General features: G+C 42.0%; 1 protein-coding gene across 1 annotated transcript; it reads left to right on the top strand.

The window, feature by feature from the left end:
- Positions 1 to 12,269: 12,269 nt before the first annotated feature.
- Positions 12,270 to 14,142, top strand: LOC121601526 (juvenile hormone esterase-like; the record flags this gene model as incomplete). Its single annotated transcript, XM_041930347.1, has 4 exons — positions 12,270 to 12,466; positions 12,534 to 12,791; positions 12,859 to 13,898; positions 13,968 to 14,142. Coding segments are annotated over exons 1-4 (1,662 nt in total), but the record flags the coding sequence as incomplete, so codon positions are not given.
- Between the last annotated feature and the right edge of the window lie 355 nt (positions 14,143 to 14,497).

Genomic DNA, 14,497 nt, shown 5'->3' with positions numbered 1-14,497 from the left:
ATTACCACCTCATCGTCAGGCCTCGGGCGCCTGACTACTACCGGTTGGTTTGCCATTTTATTGTAGTCTTATTGCTGTTTGAAAAATTTCTCAAACCAGCTCTCCCCAACGTCTGGCCAACGACATTGCTGGTGGTAGTGGGGAGGGGTGCAATGAAGTGCACTGGCGTTTGATGCTGGTAGCTTTTATGGTGGTTTCGTTCTGCTGGAATTGCACTTCCGGTGATCGATACGCGCCAAACGCTCAAAACGATTGGGAACGAGGGCCGCGCGGAGGGAACGATTGCTATTTTGAAAATTATAACTTCGATCCATTATTATCTCCGGTGATTGTAGTTTTGTTTTGTTATTTTTCTCTGTCTCACTCACTCACACACACACACACACACACACACACACACACACACACACACACACACACTCATTCAGAGCCCAGGGCAGCGGAACAGAATGGTTTTATTTTGATTGGAATTCGATAAACTATTGCCGTAATAGAAGGCGAGAGACACGAACGGGAACTCACACGAGCGTGCAATGAAGTGCGGGAACGAAGTCGCCATGGTAGCGAAAAAGGTAATTGGATGAAGCTGCCTGCTATCTGGTGTGCCATAAACATTGAGCAGCTATAAACAGCTCAGCCTGTTTTAATTGATGGTGGAAATAAAGAAACATATTAATCGAAGGCATTGAGTGGATACAAAAATGATAATAGTAAAATATATTTTATGGATAATCTTATACAACTTTCTAGGTAAATGCTATAAAGTCCGTATTTTGTAATAAAAAAAGTAAAGAGTTTTCTTATTAAAAATAAATATCATAGCTTTTTCAAAGTATCGCTCCAATTGGGCCTCCTTGCTAATTACGATTAAACTCAAATAATTTCAACAAAACTCTTCCTCCTCGGCACACACTGAGCACTGAAAAATCTCTTTGAATCGTTGGCTCTAAAAGCGGCAGCTCGCTTCAGCAGCAAGGATTAGTTTCAGTTTACTTTAGCCATTTTTCAACCTCAACCCGCCCGAATTCGGTGCAGTTAATTGACGAACTGGATCGTCAGAATTTCGAGCGTAATTAATTAACATCGTTAAGCGGTGTCTGCGTGTCGGCAGCCGTCAAAGTATGACGCCGTCTGTCTCAAACTGTTTTCTTTTTTAGGCTGCTCTAGCTGCTTTCCCAATACGTCAGATTTTGACCATTATACCACTCTCTCCCTCTCTTGCTGAAATATTTTTTTATGCAGAAATAAATACACGTTTTCCGTACTGAAAGTCGTACCCGATTCACCCCAATACTAAAACTTTTAATCCCGCCTAGCGTGTTTTTTCTCTCTCTCTCTCTCTCTCTCTCTCTCTCATGTGCGGACTGGACAAATTTTCCAGTTCGTTAGAAATTGGTACGCGAAATGAATGATGATGCTGCGATACCGAGGAAGCAAAACTTCAAAAACAAGACTTCCAGATCATAGCCACAGCACCACAGTGTTATGCATTGCTTTTTTTTGCATTATTTTTGGTCTGTTGTGTGTTTAATTTTCATAACTGACATCGAGAGCGGGTTAGTGGTGGAGAGTTTTTTTTTTCTGTTACTACCGCCGCATTTCATGGTTTGTATGAAAAATGCATTTGACATCTGATTGAGTTGCCGCAGCATTCTAGCCGCGCTTCATAAATCGCACCAAATTTGGCAGCGTTGTTTTTTGCTGTGCCCTGCACCAGTGATCGTTTCCTAATTCATGTTCGGCTGTAGCCTTTTTTGTCTTTAGATTTAGTGCATCAACTCCACCCCTTTGGACACTCAACCTTTTGTTGGCAGGAGCGAAATACATTTCATAAGCCCGTTTGGGATGAAAAATTCGCACAACCACAGCAGCATAGCAATGGATTAAAATGGCTTTAAGCTGCATGGCTTTGATTGTATTTTAAGCTGCAAAGGTGGCGTACTGATGCTGTCGGATTTTTACGTGACCGGTTTGCTGGATGGCCGACAAAGCTTTTATGCCCTATGTATGTTGCCTGTCAACGTGGATTACAAGTGCATTACAATGTTTTCAAAACGCACTTTAGATCGACGGTGCAAGCGATTGTGTGAGGCGAGAATTGGTCTTTTTTTAATACTGTTTTAGCTAACAGTTCGGGCTTCAGCAAAACATGCGAAGTAAGGCTCTTATTAATTTATTTGTTTATTAGGTTAGTTAAAATTACTATACATTTTGGCATACATAAATTTTAGATCAATATGAGCTCCGTGGTATGAGAATGTCTTTTAAAATAAAATAATTTAAAACGCCTGAAGGTATGCAAATCACATCACATATCATTGCTTTTAAAAACTGAAGCAAAGGAGTTTTAACCATTTTGACCACCAATGAAACTGAAATAAAATGGAACAATTCAATATGGTGTGTGGCATTTTTTTTTCAAACATTCAAATCACAATTTAAAACTCAAAATAACACGCCCAAAAGAACACGCATAAAAAAAACATAAATATAATCAATATCTGATTGGCATCGTTTACTAAATCAAACCATGCTAGCAAGCAATCCAACAATCCCGTCCATCCCCAAAGCGTACTCCACCACCGGCTCACCATCATTTGTCGGCGAGGTAGGCACGCGGTGACTTTTCCATGTTTTATGACCATAGTTTTTCACTGCTTTTTAATGCCGCCTGCCGTCGCGTCTCTGTGGTTTTTTTGTGTGCTTTTATTTTTATTTCTTTCTGTTGTTGCGGCTCCGATGAGGGTTATTGTGGTGGTTTTTGGTATGCATTTTTTTTAATGCCCGTGCGATCACTTTTCAATCTCACCACAGTAAGGGGTAAAATTGGGTGCATTGTTAGCCACATCTGACCATGCAAGTGTTAAACTATGGCGGGATATGTGTGTTCCGATCATACAAAAAAAGTTACCCAAAAGCGAGTTTGAAGGCTGGCTCAGTTGAACGATTGTAAACAGCAAACGAAGCAAACTGTGGGCAGTGGTGTGAAAAATCAGGAGCATATTACACACACACACACACAAAACGGTCAAAACAAATGAGAAATCATTTTCATAACGGTATGCGCTGGCACCGAACCCTACCGCGACCATATTCCAATGGGTTTTCATACATATCATACCGCATCCCTCCGGCTCGCGCACAGTTTTAATCTTCTACCAGTCAACCCAGCTGGGAATGGGTGGAATTAATAAATTGGACTGATTTTTATGCAGCCCCACCCTCCACCATCTCATCAGCCCTCCGGTATGAGAAGGATTTATTGTTTTGTATTGTTGTTTTTGTTTGTTGTATTTCACCCGCGACTGCAAATACCCAGCTTTAATCAATTACCGAGCCACCGATTTGAGGCACTTAATCGAGAAATGTTTGCCAAACCGGAAGCATTTGTTCACACCCACAACGGTCGGGCACCGGTGGTTGTGGTGATGTTGCCGGCGGTGGTGTAGCATAATTGATTCCGCTTATTAATTGATAATGCCATGCCGGTTAACGCGTGACGGCGGTTTGCGAGCGCGTGAGCGAGTGCGCCCAAAGTCCTCGAAAGTTCGCTGAGAGGTTTAGAACGCTTCCTACATTGCCGGCTGTGGTTTACAAGTTAATCGGATTTTTCACACGCCTGAATGGTGCTTTAAGCCGTCATAAGCCTAGTGTCATCAAGCGGGAGGGCTTAAAAAGCACATCGGAAATCGACTCATCGGGTTGCTCATATACACGACTGATTTGTCTGATTTTGAAGCAATTTCTGCGACGTGGTGTAGTTTTTTTTTTTTTCAATTGTTGAGTTTAATTTTCCGCATTTGATCGGCATTTGATTTGTGTTGAGTGTTAATTCATAAATGATTCCGACATTGTTTAAATTTAGCCAACGTGATTATTTATAGGATCCCGGCAAAATGGATACAAAATCGGAATGTAAATCATGAATTTTATTCATGTTTATAGTATTGTCTTTGACATGTTTTTCAAGTCTCTATCATATAAGATTGATTGAATTATAGTGAATTTTTATCAATAAAAACCATTATTTATTATAGAATTCTTCTAGAAATCCTGAGATAAAACAGAATGGAAGTAGTGTGGTATTGAGAGGCTGAAGAAAGAAAACAAAACCTTTGGCTTATGCGATAAGTGATACAGTTTATAATTCACAAATCTCATAACAACACAATAAAGCTCGTTTTTAGTTAAGTATATTGGGACTTTCTTCGCGATGAAAGTGTTCAAATATTGAATTTCGATTCACTCCTAAGCATAGTGTTTGATGATACAAGGAACGGCGAGGAGACTTACGAAAAATATAAAACAGTGAGGCCCTTTCCGTTGTAAGTTTGTAGGCTGAAATTTCAGCCTGTCAGCTGTTTGCATTGTATAGCAGTTTTCAAGCAGCTATCTATGTGAGTACAATATACAGGGGGGCTTATCCCAAGATGTATGAATTTAGAAGGCTGATTTTTATCGCTTCTGCTTCTTAATGAAGAATTTTAGGGGTGTTTTGAGTATTCGTCAAGCCTCCAGAAAGCTCGTTGGAGCAAAAGTTTTCACTCGTTCTGTCAAAAAGTGATATTCAATTTTGGTTATAACAAACATGCTATGAGACCACCTGGACTACATAAACTTTGATTCCAGATTCGATTACCTGATTTCTTTAATGCACCTTGGGATAAATGTAAACAAAACCATGTTTTCGAGCAGGTACTCGAATCTAATTCTAGCTTTGAGGCTAGAATAATCTAGACTGAAAATTGCAGGCTAGTTTTTTTGTGTGGTTTTGTACGGAGTGTTTACATGATTTCAGCCTCCAACTGTTAAACTCCATACAAAAAACTGATTATAATCGTGAAGGGCTCCAGTATTTATGTTTTTTTTCAAACATTCATTTTTTAATGCCTAGAAATATTTGAAAGGATATATTAAAACGCATTAAACATTAATGCAAAAGAGTATCAATTACGTATACTACATCAAAAAGTTTTGAAATTGCCTCCTCAACTTTCGTTTCTCATGCATTCTTGCACCATCACAACATTCGTCTCACTGCCCACCGTTCGAAATAAGTGCAGCTGCTCCAGCAGTACAAATGCTGCCATCAACAGGGAAATAGTAGTCACCACAGCCATAACCCAATAGTAGACCCTATCCACACTCGGCACCGTAGCCAAATCTGTGCGCTCCTTTCGCTTACAGAATAAGAATTGTTTGCCTGGGGTACAATTGCATCTGGCATCCAGCGCGAACCCTTGCGTGACATTCAGGTACGTAATTTTGGAAATCGTCGCAGGCAGCAGAACCTCCCGGGTGTAGTTTACAATCGCCCACTGTACACTCTCCTTCAGGTTGAGCGTTCGCACCAGCACCATCAGTGCGTTAGCGCGCGACAACTTTGCCGCATTGCTCTGGCAGCCGTGCAGCAGCAGATAGTCGGTGTAGTCCGTGCTGGCGATGACGGATCTTCGCAGCCGCCTTGATTTGCTGCAACCGTACCGTTCGGGGTAGAAGATGCGCTTGTTGGGCAGGAACTCGAACTGAAAATCCCACCACAACCGGCTGTCTACGTGCGTAGCGCATCCGTAGTGGAGAATGAGCCGCCGTGTGATGTGATCGTACTTGGCAAGTACGCGCAGACAGCGCAGCTCCACGTACGGGCTCACGAAGGGATGCAGATGATTGTCACTGTGCCGTAGATAGGCCAGCGGTATCCATAGGCCCTCGCGAATTCGGTCGAGCTGTATTGTTTTATTCGCCTTTGGAAAGGTGCATCGCCGGTCCCCTTCCCAGCTGGTGGCTTTGACCGCATCTGATATCTTTATTTTGATTTGGTCAAATATGTTCGGCACCTCCGCTTCGTCGTGGTATTCCTCGGTGATTGTGTTTTCCAACCGTAAGCGACAGCTGGCTTCTTGTACTATCAATCCAACTCCGACGGAAAGTAACAAAACTGTGCGCCACCACGACATCTTAATCGCTGCGATTGTTATCGGTGTACTTTTTCCGGCCGCTCAAGAAAGGTCGCCGAGCGGTACTGGCCGTTCCGGTGACCGTTGACCATCAAAACAGTCACGGTTTTGGGTTCCTTCATAAAGTGGCCCCTTCCGCTTATCACCCATTAGCAACACAAAATGCTACACAGGAGTGAACAATGCCGGTTCTTTCAACGTCGGCAGCAGTTGGAACGAACTTCTTTCATACGGATTAACCATTCAATCGGACGGTCGGATAGGTTAGTCTGGGCTACGCGTGCCCGAGATGGCCGCCGGTCACGAGGGCATTAAAATCGAATTATTTTCCCATTTTCGGGCTTCATTCGATAATAATTACCCCTTGATGTGCCGGGAAAGCGGGGGCTCGCTGCATCGTCCTGACAACAAAGAAATGATTTCTGCCCGATGGATTCAGGCAGGAGATGTTTAAAGGTTCAATTTTGCGGTCGGTGGCGTATGAAAGGAGGTATGTGTGCAGAGCGAAAATGAATAGTTTACTACTTTTGAGGAATAAACCACTACAATACACTGAACTGGAAGTTCAGCTTTTTTGTTGGCATGCATAGCAGAAATAAACAAACTTTTATTGAACTAGGGTGAAACTCATTGAAAGGAATCAAAATAATTGTATATGTATAAAATAAAGTTACTGAAGAATTACTGATATCAGTAAAATGAAATACAATGAAATGATGATTTCTATTCCTTTTCATGTCACGAATAATTCAATTTTTTAGATTCTAAGGACTTATTAAGGCACCATATGTATGATATAGTAGCAAGGACTGGCTATCATGTATAGACCGGCATGTCCTCGTAGGTCGTTACTCCAAACAGAAGAAGATGTATGATAAGTTTGTGGCTTACGTTCAGTGAATAATTTAATTGACTTTGAGTTTAAATTGATTTCCAAGGTCAGTTGGTCTATTCTCACAGATGTATCGGCTCCAACAAGGCCAAATATGTTTCTTAAGCAATATTCTTCTTACCGTACTAAGGGCTGACTATTAGGCTATTTGATAATAATAAATCTCGGAACCCAAGAAACATTTCCTATAGATTTTACAATTAAACATATATAAAGAAAGCTTTACTATGAGTGTAGTAAGCCTTATAGTTTTAACATGTATTTTGAAGACGCTTAACAGTCTTTAAAATTGTTGAACCTAAAATGTTCTGAAAGTTATTATAAGACTGTCTTATGAGACTTTTAAAATGCTTGGCTTTAACCATCCAGTAAACGTATTCTTAAGCATGTTTTAAGTCACTTTATTTGAGACTGGGACATCAAGATCAACTGATCTTATTAAATGGTCATTAAGTCTTGAATTAAAGGAACCCAAGATTGTGTAAATTTGCATATACCAGGATCCGCTTATTTCGGACACTACCTGTACGTGGAGAGTGTTAAAATTTGTTAGTTTGCACAACTTGCTTACTAAAGCTATGTGCTGTTTAAAACTATCTTAGCCACTCATACAATACTACAAATCGACTGAACTTGTGATCGGGAAAGTCCTCTTTATCTTAAGCCAATGGAATCCATTTTAATGCATAATGGCATCCATTTTAATCATGTTTATTATGCCACAGCCTTGAAAAAGCTTTTTGTACAAATTGAGGGCATTTCAATGAAAACTATATTTCAAAATAATTTATTTTTAAACCAAAAAGTTGCTTATTATTGAGGCGCTTTGATATTTTTTAAATTATTATAATGTATTTCAACAGTGAAATTTTCTTGGCATGGATTTCTGCTAATACGCGAGCAATTCCAGAATCAGAAAAAAATATTAAGGCAACATATTAATTCTCAAATAATTCTCAACCATTATTATGATTTCACAATCATTACTTCATTGCCGTCTCAAGGACTTATCCATAGCAATAAGTTGTAATTTTGAAAATGTATTTACACCTCACATCTTAAAGGTCTAGAAATGGTTTTAACAAGTAGTCTTAACAGAGTTCTGTAGATGGGCCCTATCAGTCTTAAGAGAGTTTTATTATAGTCTTGTTAGGTCATACAAGACATTCAAATGAAAAAAGGAGGCTTAATGGTTACTTGGGAAGCTTGTACTGAGAATATAATATTAGATCCGTTTAATTCATAAATCAATTCTAGAAAATCTAATAGATCAATAAGAATTTAGCTTTAAAAAGTTCCAATCTCTTTGTTTTTTCACTAAATTCTGTATTAAATTTTGCAGCCCTTAATATAAAATATCCTTAATATCATATTAATTGAGTTTATTGAAAATTTATCAGTTCGTTTTAGCAAGAAACACGTGTAATAATGTTAATATGAAACAAACTTCAACGTTTTCTACCCAAATAAAATCATACTGCATCAAAAATGTACATTTGACCGTAGACGTTGTGTGCATGAATCACGGCTGCGTTTTATTGCAAACGCAATAATTCCTAGCAAAGCCATGTACAGCTCTCCATACAAACATTCATCCCACTCACATTTTGGTCTTCCCCCAGCACGCTGGTCAATGAAAATAAGGCCACTTTTTAGTGTTCCTCCAACTCCGACCAAACATGGCCGTTGGACATCTGGGTTGCGTTTCATTCTCACTTCATCGACACTTAAACTGCCTCATCATACCACCCCAAACCCCAACCCCGTTCGGTCTTTCAACACCATTCCGATTCGCGGGTCAACGATGAGATGGTAAGATTTTTCACTTAACGACCGTGTTCGACATGACCGCAGTCTCGCGTGCAGGCGCAGTTCTCATGTGAGCAGTCGCTTCACTCTTCCGAGATCCTTGCCGGGGGATGGGGATATGGGATGCTTTTTTACGGCTTCTTGTAGTTGGGGGTTTTTTTTGTCCCCGTGCCAAGCCGATGGATAAATTTATGCTGTCTCATAACACATTCAGCCCCCGTGTGGTAAGGATCAGTAAGGCCAAGAAAGGTTAGCTTCTTTCCAACACCGAGGGCACGATTTACGCTTTATGATGTGCGTTCGTGCGTTACACTTTCGCTTGACCTTTTTACACTCTTGTTTCGGAGTTTTTTTTTGTTTGTTTACGTATAGTGGAGTGGTTGCATGGAGTCATAACGATATCCTTCTCCACCACCAAAACAACAATAACGCTGGAACAACACTGACGAACTGTGCTAAACGAGCGGTGAAAATAAAGAAATGCAATAAAGCAATCTAAAGTCCGCTTTTCTACGGCTCATCCCTTCTCGCCTCAACGTGACGAGTCATAAAGTGGGATTTTCACAGCACTGGATGGAGGAGAGCTTCTCTCATTCGCTGTCGCACTCGCATATGCAATAAAACCTAGCAGGAAGCTTTTTGCCGAGTTCGTTCTTTGCGAGCGGTGTCTTTAAGAAGGCACGTAATGGTGGGGAATGGTTTTTTATGTTTAATTTTTCAATAGCTCACTTGGGAGTGCTGCGAAGAGTTGGATTATCCTTGCAGTATATCACGAAGTGGGGATGGAAAAAGAATGATTTTTTCCCCCTTTTGCAATTGAATGGTGTGAACGTGAAATAATTATGGTTGGATTATTATTTGTTCGCAAATGCATCAAAGGCACTTGTGTGAAGAGTGATTGAGTGCGTTAGGAGAAATAGGATTATTAATTGAAGAATATGTAGAATTTTAGAGTATTTTAAAGGAACTTAGAGGTCTATATAACTTCAATAATTTCATCTCAATACAGTATTAAACCTAAACGAGCTAACTAATGCTAATGAACCACTACTAAGACGCTATTCTTCTCGTGTTATTGTCCTTGTTGGCATCTCATTCCTTGCTGAGTCAATCTCTGGCTGGGTGAAAGTGTATTGTTTCGTCATAACTCCCCGCCGTCCCGGTCAGCCTTGCGCCTCTCCCGTTGTGCTAAAGATCGCACCAACCCACTCGCTAAATTGAGTTAAACGAAAGCAATAAATTTCAACTTACAAAACAATTCGATTCTCTTTCCCGTTCCCTTTGCTCGGGAGAAAGTTCTTCGTGCGAATCATACTACAAGCACCTCAGGCTCAATACCATTTGCCGAAAATATAATGCAAAACTTCTTCATTCACCAGAAACGAAACACATACACGTCCGCATCGGATTAGTTGCCATCTTGCAAAGGGGAAGAACAAGGCTGACGACGTCTGCCACGACGAGTTTTAGGCGGCCCCTTCGCACAATATCCCGTGAAAACAAAAGCACGTGAGAATTGTGTGCAAACTTTGGACCGGGATCGTAGAGATCGTCTCCATCGCAGGCAGGCAGGCAGCATCCCGGAAAAGTCACCATTCGCACACAGACACAATGCCTCGAGAGCTTAGCGCACAACTTCCCGCACAGCTTGCCTTCGGGGAAACTTTGCTCCGCAAGCAGACACAGCATCCAGAAATAGCATTGCGCCAACCGAAGCCGGCGCTGTCGAGTTTAGCGACAAAATATTCACCCGTAATCGACTTTCGCCCCCGGGAGTGGTGCTGCTAGTCTGCGACTGCTAGACTCACGCTTTCTCTTGCACCAGGCTTCCGAGCAGTGGAAAGATACCGCACCGATAGGATGTGACGTTTTATGCACTTGACGCGCGCATATTTGGGCTCGCAAACTCCTTGGCTTGCTTGGGTTCAAGTTCCTTGACTGAATTATGCAACTTCCTTTTTTGAAGTGCAGGGATGGAAAAGCGGAGCGAAGGTACAATCTAATTTATTTGTCCGTACGACCTCCCTACCGCCGGGGTTCGTAGTGTTCGTAGCAACGGAAAGGGCCAACCAGCTGTTCGGCTTGATTGTCCTTTGAGGTTAGACTTTGAGGCAAACCCCGGTGCTAGTTGGCTTCCTATGATTATCCGCAATCCGGGGGTCCCCTTGGCCGGGGTCTATTTTCCTCCCCGGATTGGTTCAGATTGTCCGCAAAGGATGGCCTTCCTGCCGTATGGGTTGGTTCCGGTTGTATTACATCTGGGAAGGAAGCCATAGTTCAAAAGGACAATTTCCTAAGCACCTATGAAAGTCGGTTGATAATGATAACATATTTCAATGCGAGATTAATAACTTAAGCTTCGAGAGGCAGACTGGAAGCAGCTCCATACGGACCAGACAATAAAAGCCCACACCTTTACTCGGGGCAGAGTAAATCATGCCCGGGTGTCCTTTCTGTGGAGAAGTTACACTACACTCTCGCTCGACCTGAAGCCTTCCATTGGCTAGTAAGTAAATGCATTACCTTAAATGGAGCTTACCTGTTTACAGCCCATTTTACTGAATCGGTGCCTTGGTGCCTTCCCACCTGGAAGAGGGATCATCATCACACATACAAACGAAAGTCGTTGATGATGATGATGATGACGTCTGTACTAAACGTAAACGCTTAAAGTTTCAACTGTTTTCAACGTTTTAGCTGCACAAATGAAGCTCACTTTCCGTGCAGCCGTTGTAGATGATAGCTCATGGCATAATTAATTTCACATCCAGGATTTAGTAATAATCTTCTCTGACAGTGCAATTTGGTGGGTTTTTGGAGGTGAGAATGCTACGCGAAGGCTTGTACGTTGTACAGGTTGATGTCTTGGAATGTCTGATGTCTTGGGAGATTTCGTACTACGACGTGTTCTAGGAAAGTTAAAGTATTTGTTTATTATTGTCATTGATTTCAGTGTTAACAGTGGATGTAAAGCACCTTAATAATTAAATTTAAGTCAAATGAAAACATACAATGTAATTTCAACGTTTAGTTGATTACATTGTGGATTTTAAAGTTAGGAGTGTAAAAGATTGAGTTTAGCTGTTTCAAAATAACTCACGAGCTAAGTATGAGTTGCCGTCCACTGACCTGAATAGCAGAAACTACTTTCTTACTAACACTTCAAAATTCTGAGATGAGAACAGAGCAGTGATGTACACAATTCACAGAAATCTGTCTCCAGCCGATTCAAAACATGATGAGATTTGATGTTAATGATAAGCTTTCTAGTGAAAAGCCGAACCACAAATTGATTTCCCTAAAAGACAGGGAATTACATGTAAATAACGTCATTGTTGCAGGAATTGCACTATTGCTGTTATAAAATCTCGGCCACCTTCCAGGCACACTTTCTGATGTTCATGATAATAATCAATCAAAACTGTTTATTGGCACCGCTCCTAATCTCGGTACGGACTGACGGAACCACACTCCTTATCACGCACAATAAAGATTCGCACAACCCGATGTGATGATGTTTGATTATAAATAGTACACATTGCTAGCATCTCGTGCTCATCGGTTTGTCGTTCAGAAGCTTCATTCATACAGCACCGTCCCCACCGATCACGTCGTGGCGATGTGGACCTGCGCTGTCCTGTTATTGGGTCATTTCTTTATTAGCAGCGTGCAGGCAAGCTGTCTGGTGCAGTACGAACAGGCAGCAACGGGAGTGGGAGTGCCCAAGGCTACCTTCAGCAGTACACCATACTGTGCGTATTATGGTGTCAGATACGGAGAGCCGCCGACCGGAAGGCTACGATTTCGTGTAAGAAAATTGAGTGAAGGATTAGCAATGTGACCGTTGTCAGTAATTAAGGCTTTACACCTGACAGCATTCAATAGTGCATCAACCGAGTGGATCGCTGAACTACACCACACCCGGGAGTGTTTGTGCCCAGTACAATAATCCATTCACTCGGGACTATGTCATTGGTAGCGAAGACTGTCTATTTGCAAACATCTACACGCCTCGTGTTAAAGACAGCACGGAAGCAGCGGCATATCCTGTGCTAGTGTTCGTTCACGGTGGAAGTTACGCGGTTGGACATGGTGAAAAAGACATAAATGGGGCTGATCTATTAATTGATAGTGTAAGCAGTGTTAAAGTGTTGTGTTTTGGTGTTGTAACTAACTGCTCATCATTAACGCTATTTGCAGGGTGTTGTTGTGGTGACCTTTAACTACCGGCTCAATGTTTTAGGCTTTCTAAAGACCAACAAATTCAACATCAGTGGCAACTTTGGGCTGAAAGATCAAACCACACTGTTGCGGTGGGTGCAGCGGTACATTGGCAGCTTCGGCGGTGATCCTGCGCAAGTTACACTGCTCGGCCATAGTGCGGGAGCCGGCTCGGTAACGCATCATCTCTACATACCCCAGTCGAAAGATCTCTTCCACCGTATGATTGTACTGAGCGGATCGCTGCTAGCGTCCTGGTCCTTCATGTACCAGCCGCGACTCTGCACGGAGTCGTACCTGAGTGATCTGCAACCCAAAACTGCGATAGAGTTTCGTACCAGAGCTGTTGAGGATTTTTTCATCCAAAATGGAACGACCGGTTTTGCGTTTGCGTTCGCTTCGATGGGTACTCCTTGCTTCATACCCGAGCCGGAGCAGGAAGAGATCGAGCGGGATAGCTATACCGTGAATGCACCTCATGTATCCGTGCTAAGCCCACCGATTACAAAGGTTCCAATACTGATAAGTGAAACGGCACGAGAATTCGCCGACCAATCGAAGCATTTAGATGGATTTCACTTCTACCCAAATATTCCTCAAAATTGGACCAAACAAAAGGTTGGTGCATTAGTTTCCTTTGTTAATAATTTTACATCCCACTTGGTGGCGGCAGGTCATGTTAACTCCAGTGAGGAGGTGTTTCAACAGATAGCAGATGTAGCAAATCTACGATATCCTATGAGACGGTTGGCGCAGGATTTAGCCCAAACACTGCACGGAACGATGCCCGTGTACTATCTTCGGTTTGAGTTTGATGGACAGTTCGGGAAGGCAAAGTATAAGGAGTATATTAGCTATCTGCCTGTTTCGGAGTACGGTGCCATACACGGGGATGATTTGGGGTACATTTTTTCACCCTACAATCTGGAGGAGGCCCTTGCGAAGGTGGACCAGTATCGGGAGGAATGGAGAATACATCGCTGGACAGTGGAGTTGATAGCCAACTTTATCAAGCATGGGTAGGTAGTAATAGTTTGAAGGCTGTTGATGTGTAGTTTGAAAAGGATTGGTTCCATTTTTTTCTTTAGCAATCCAACACCAACTCCCAGTAAGCTTTCGAACATCACCTGGACACCCTGGAATGGGAATAACTCAGCTAACGCATACTTGAACATCGATAAAACGTTCGAGATGCGAGAGTTCAAGGATGATAGAATCTTTCGCTTTGGGCTGAAGTGTACAACTGTTTGTATTATAAAGTATGTAAGTATGACTGGTGAAGCTGGTGGTAGTGGTGTTTCGATAGTAATAAAAATATACAACAAAGGGGTAAAAGCTGCAGAATTTTCTGAGAGCAAGGATAAAATTTTTCCAGCAAACGCTACCCTCTCGATACATTCAATTTTAAAACCATCAACTTATCCTTACAATATGTAGGCTTAGTCCTGTTTTCTTGCTTCCCTTCCTGAACCAAAGGTGATGTCAATTTAATCCTTGTGACAATTTTGTCTGAAACTTTTTGCCCTCCCCACTCGTTAGCCCCATAGGTACGTATTCCTAATGCTGCGTGTAAAGGGTTCATCGAACGGAAGCTTATCCCGGAATCAACCCCTTCCGC

The sequence above is a fragment of the Anopheles merus genome, unplaced genomic scaffold (genome assembly GCF_017562075.2).
Source record: "Anopheles merus strain MAF unplaced genomic scaffold, AmerM5.1 LNR4000112, whole genome shotgun sequence".
Taxonomy (NCBI): Eukaryota; Metazoa; Arthropoda; class Insecta; order Diptera; family Culicidae; genus Anopheles; species Anopheles merus.
This window is presented reverse-complemented; position numbering and strand designations above follow the sequence as displayed.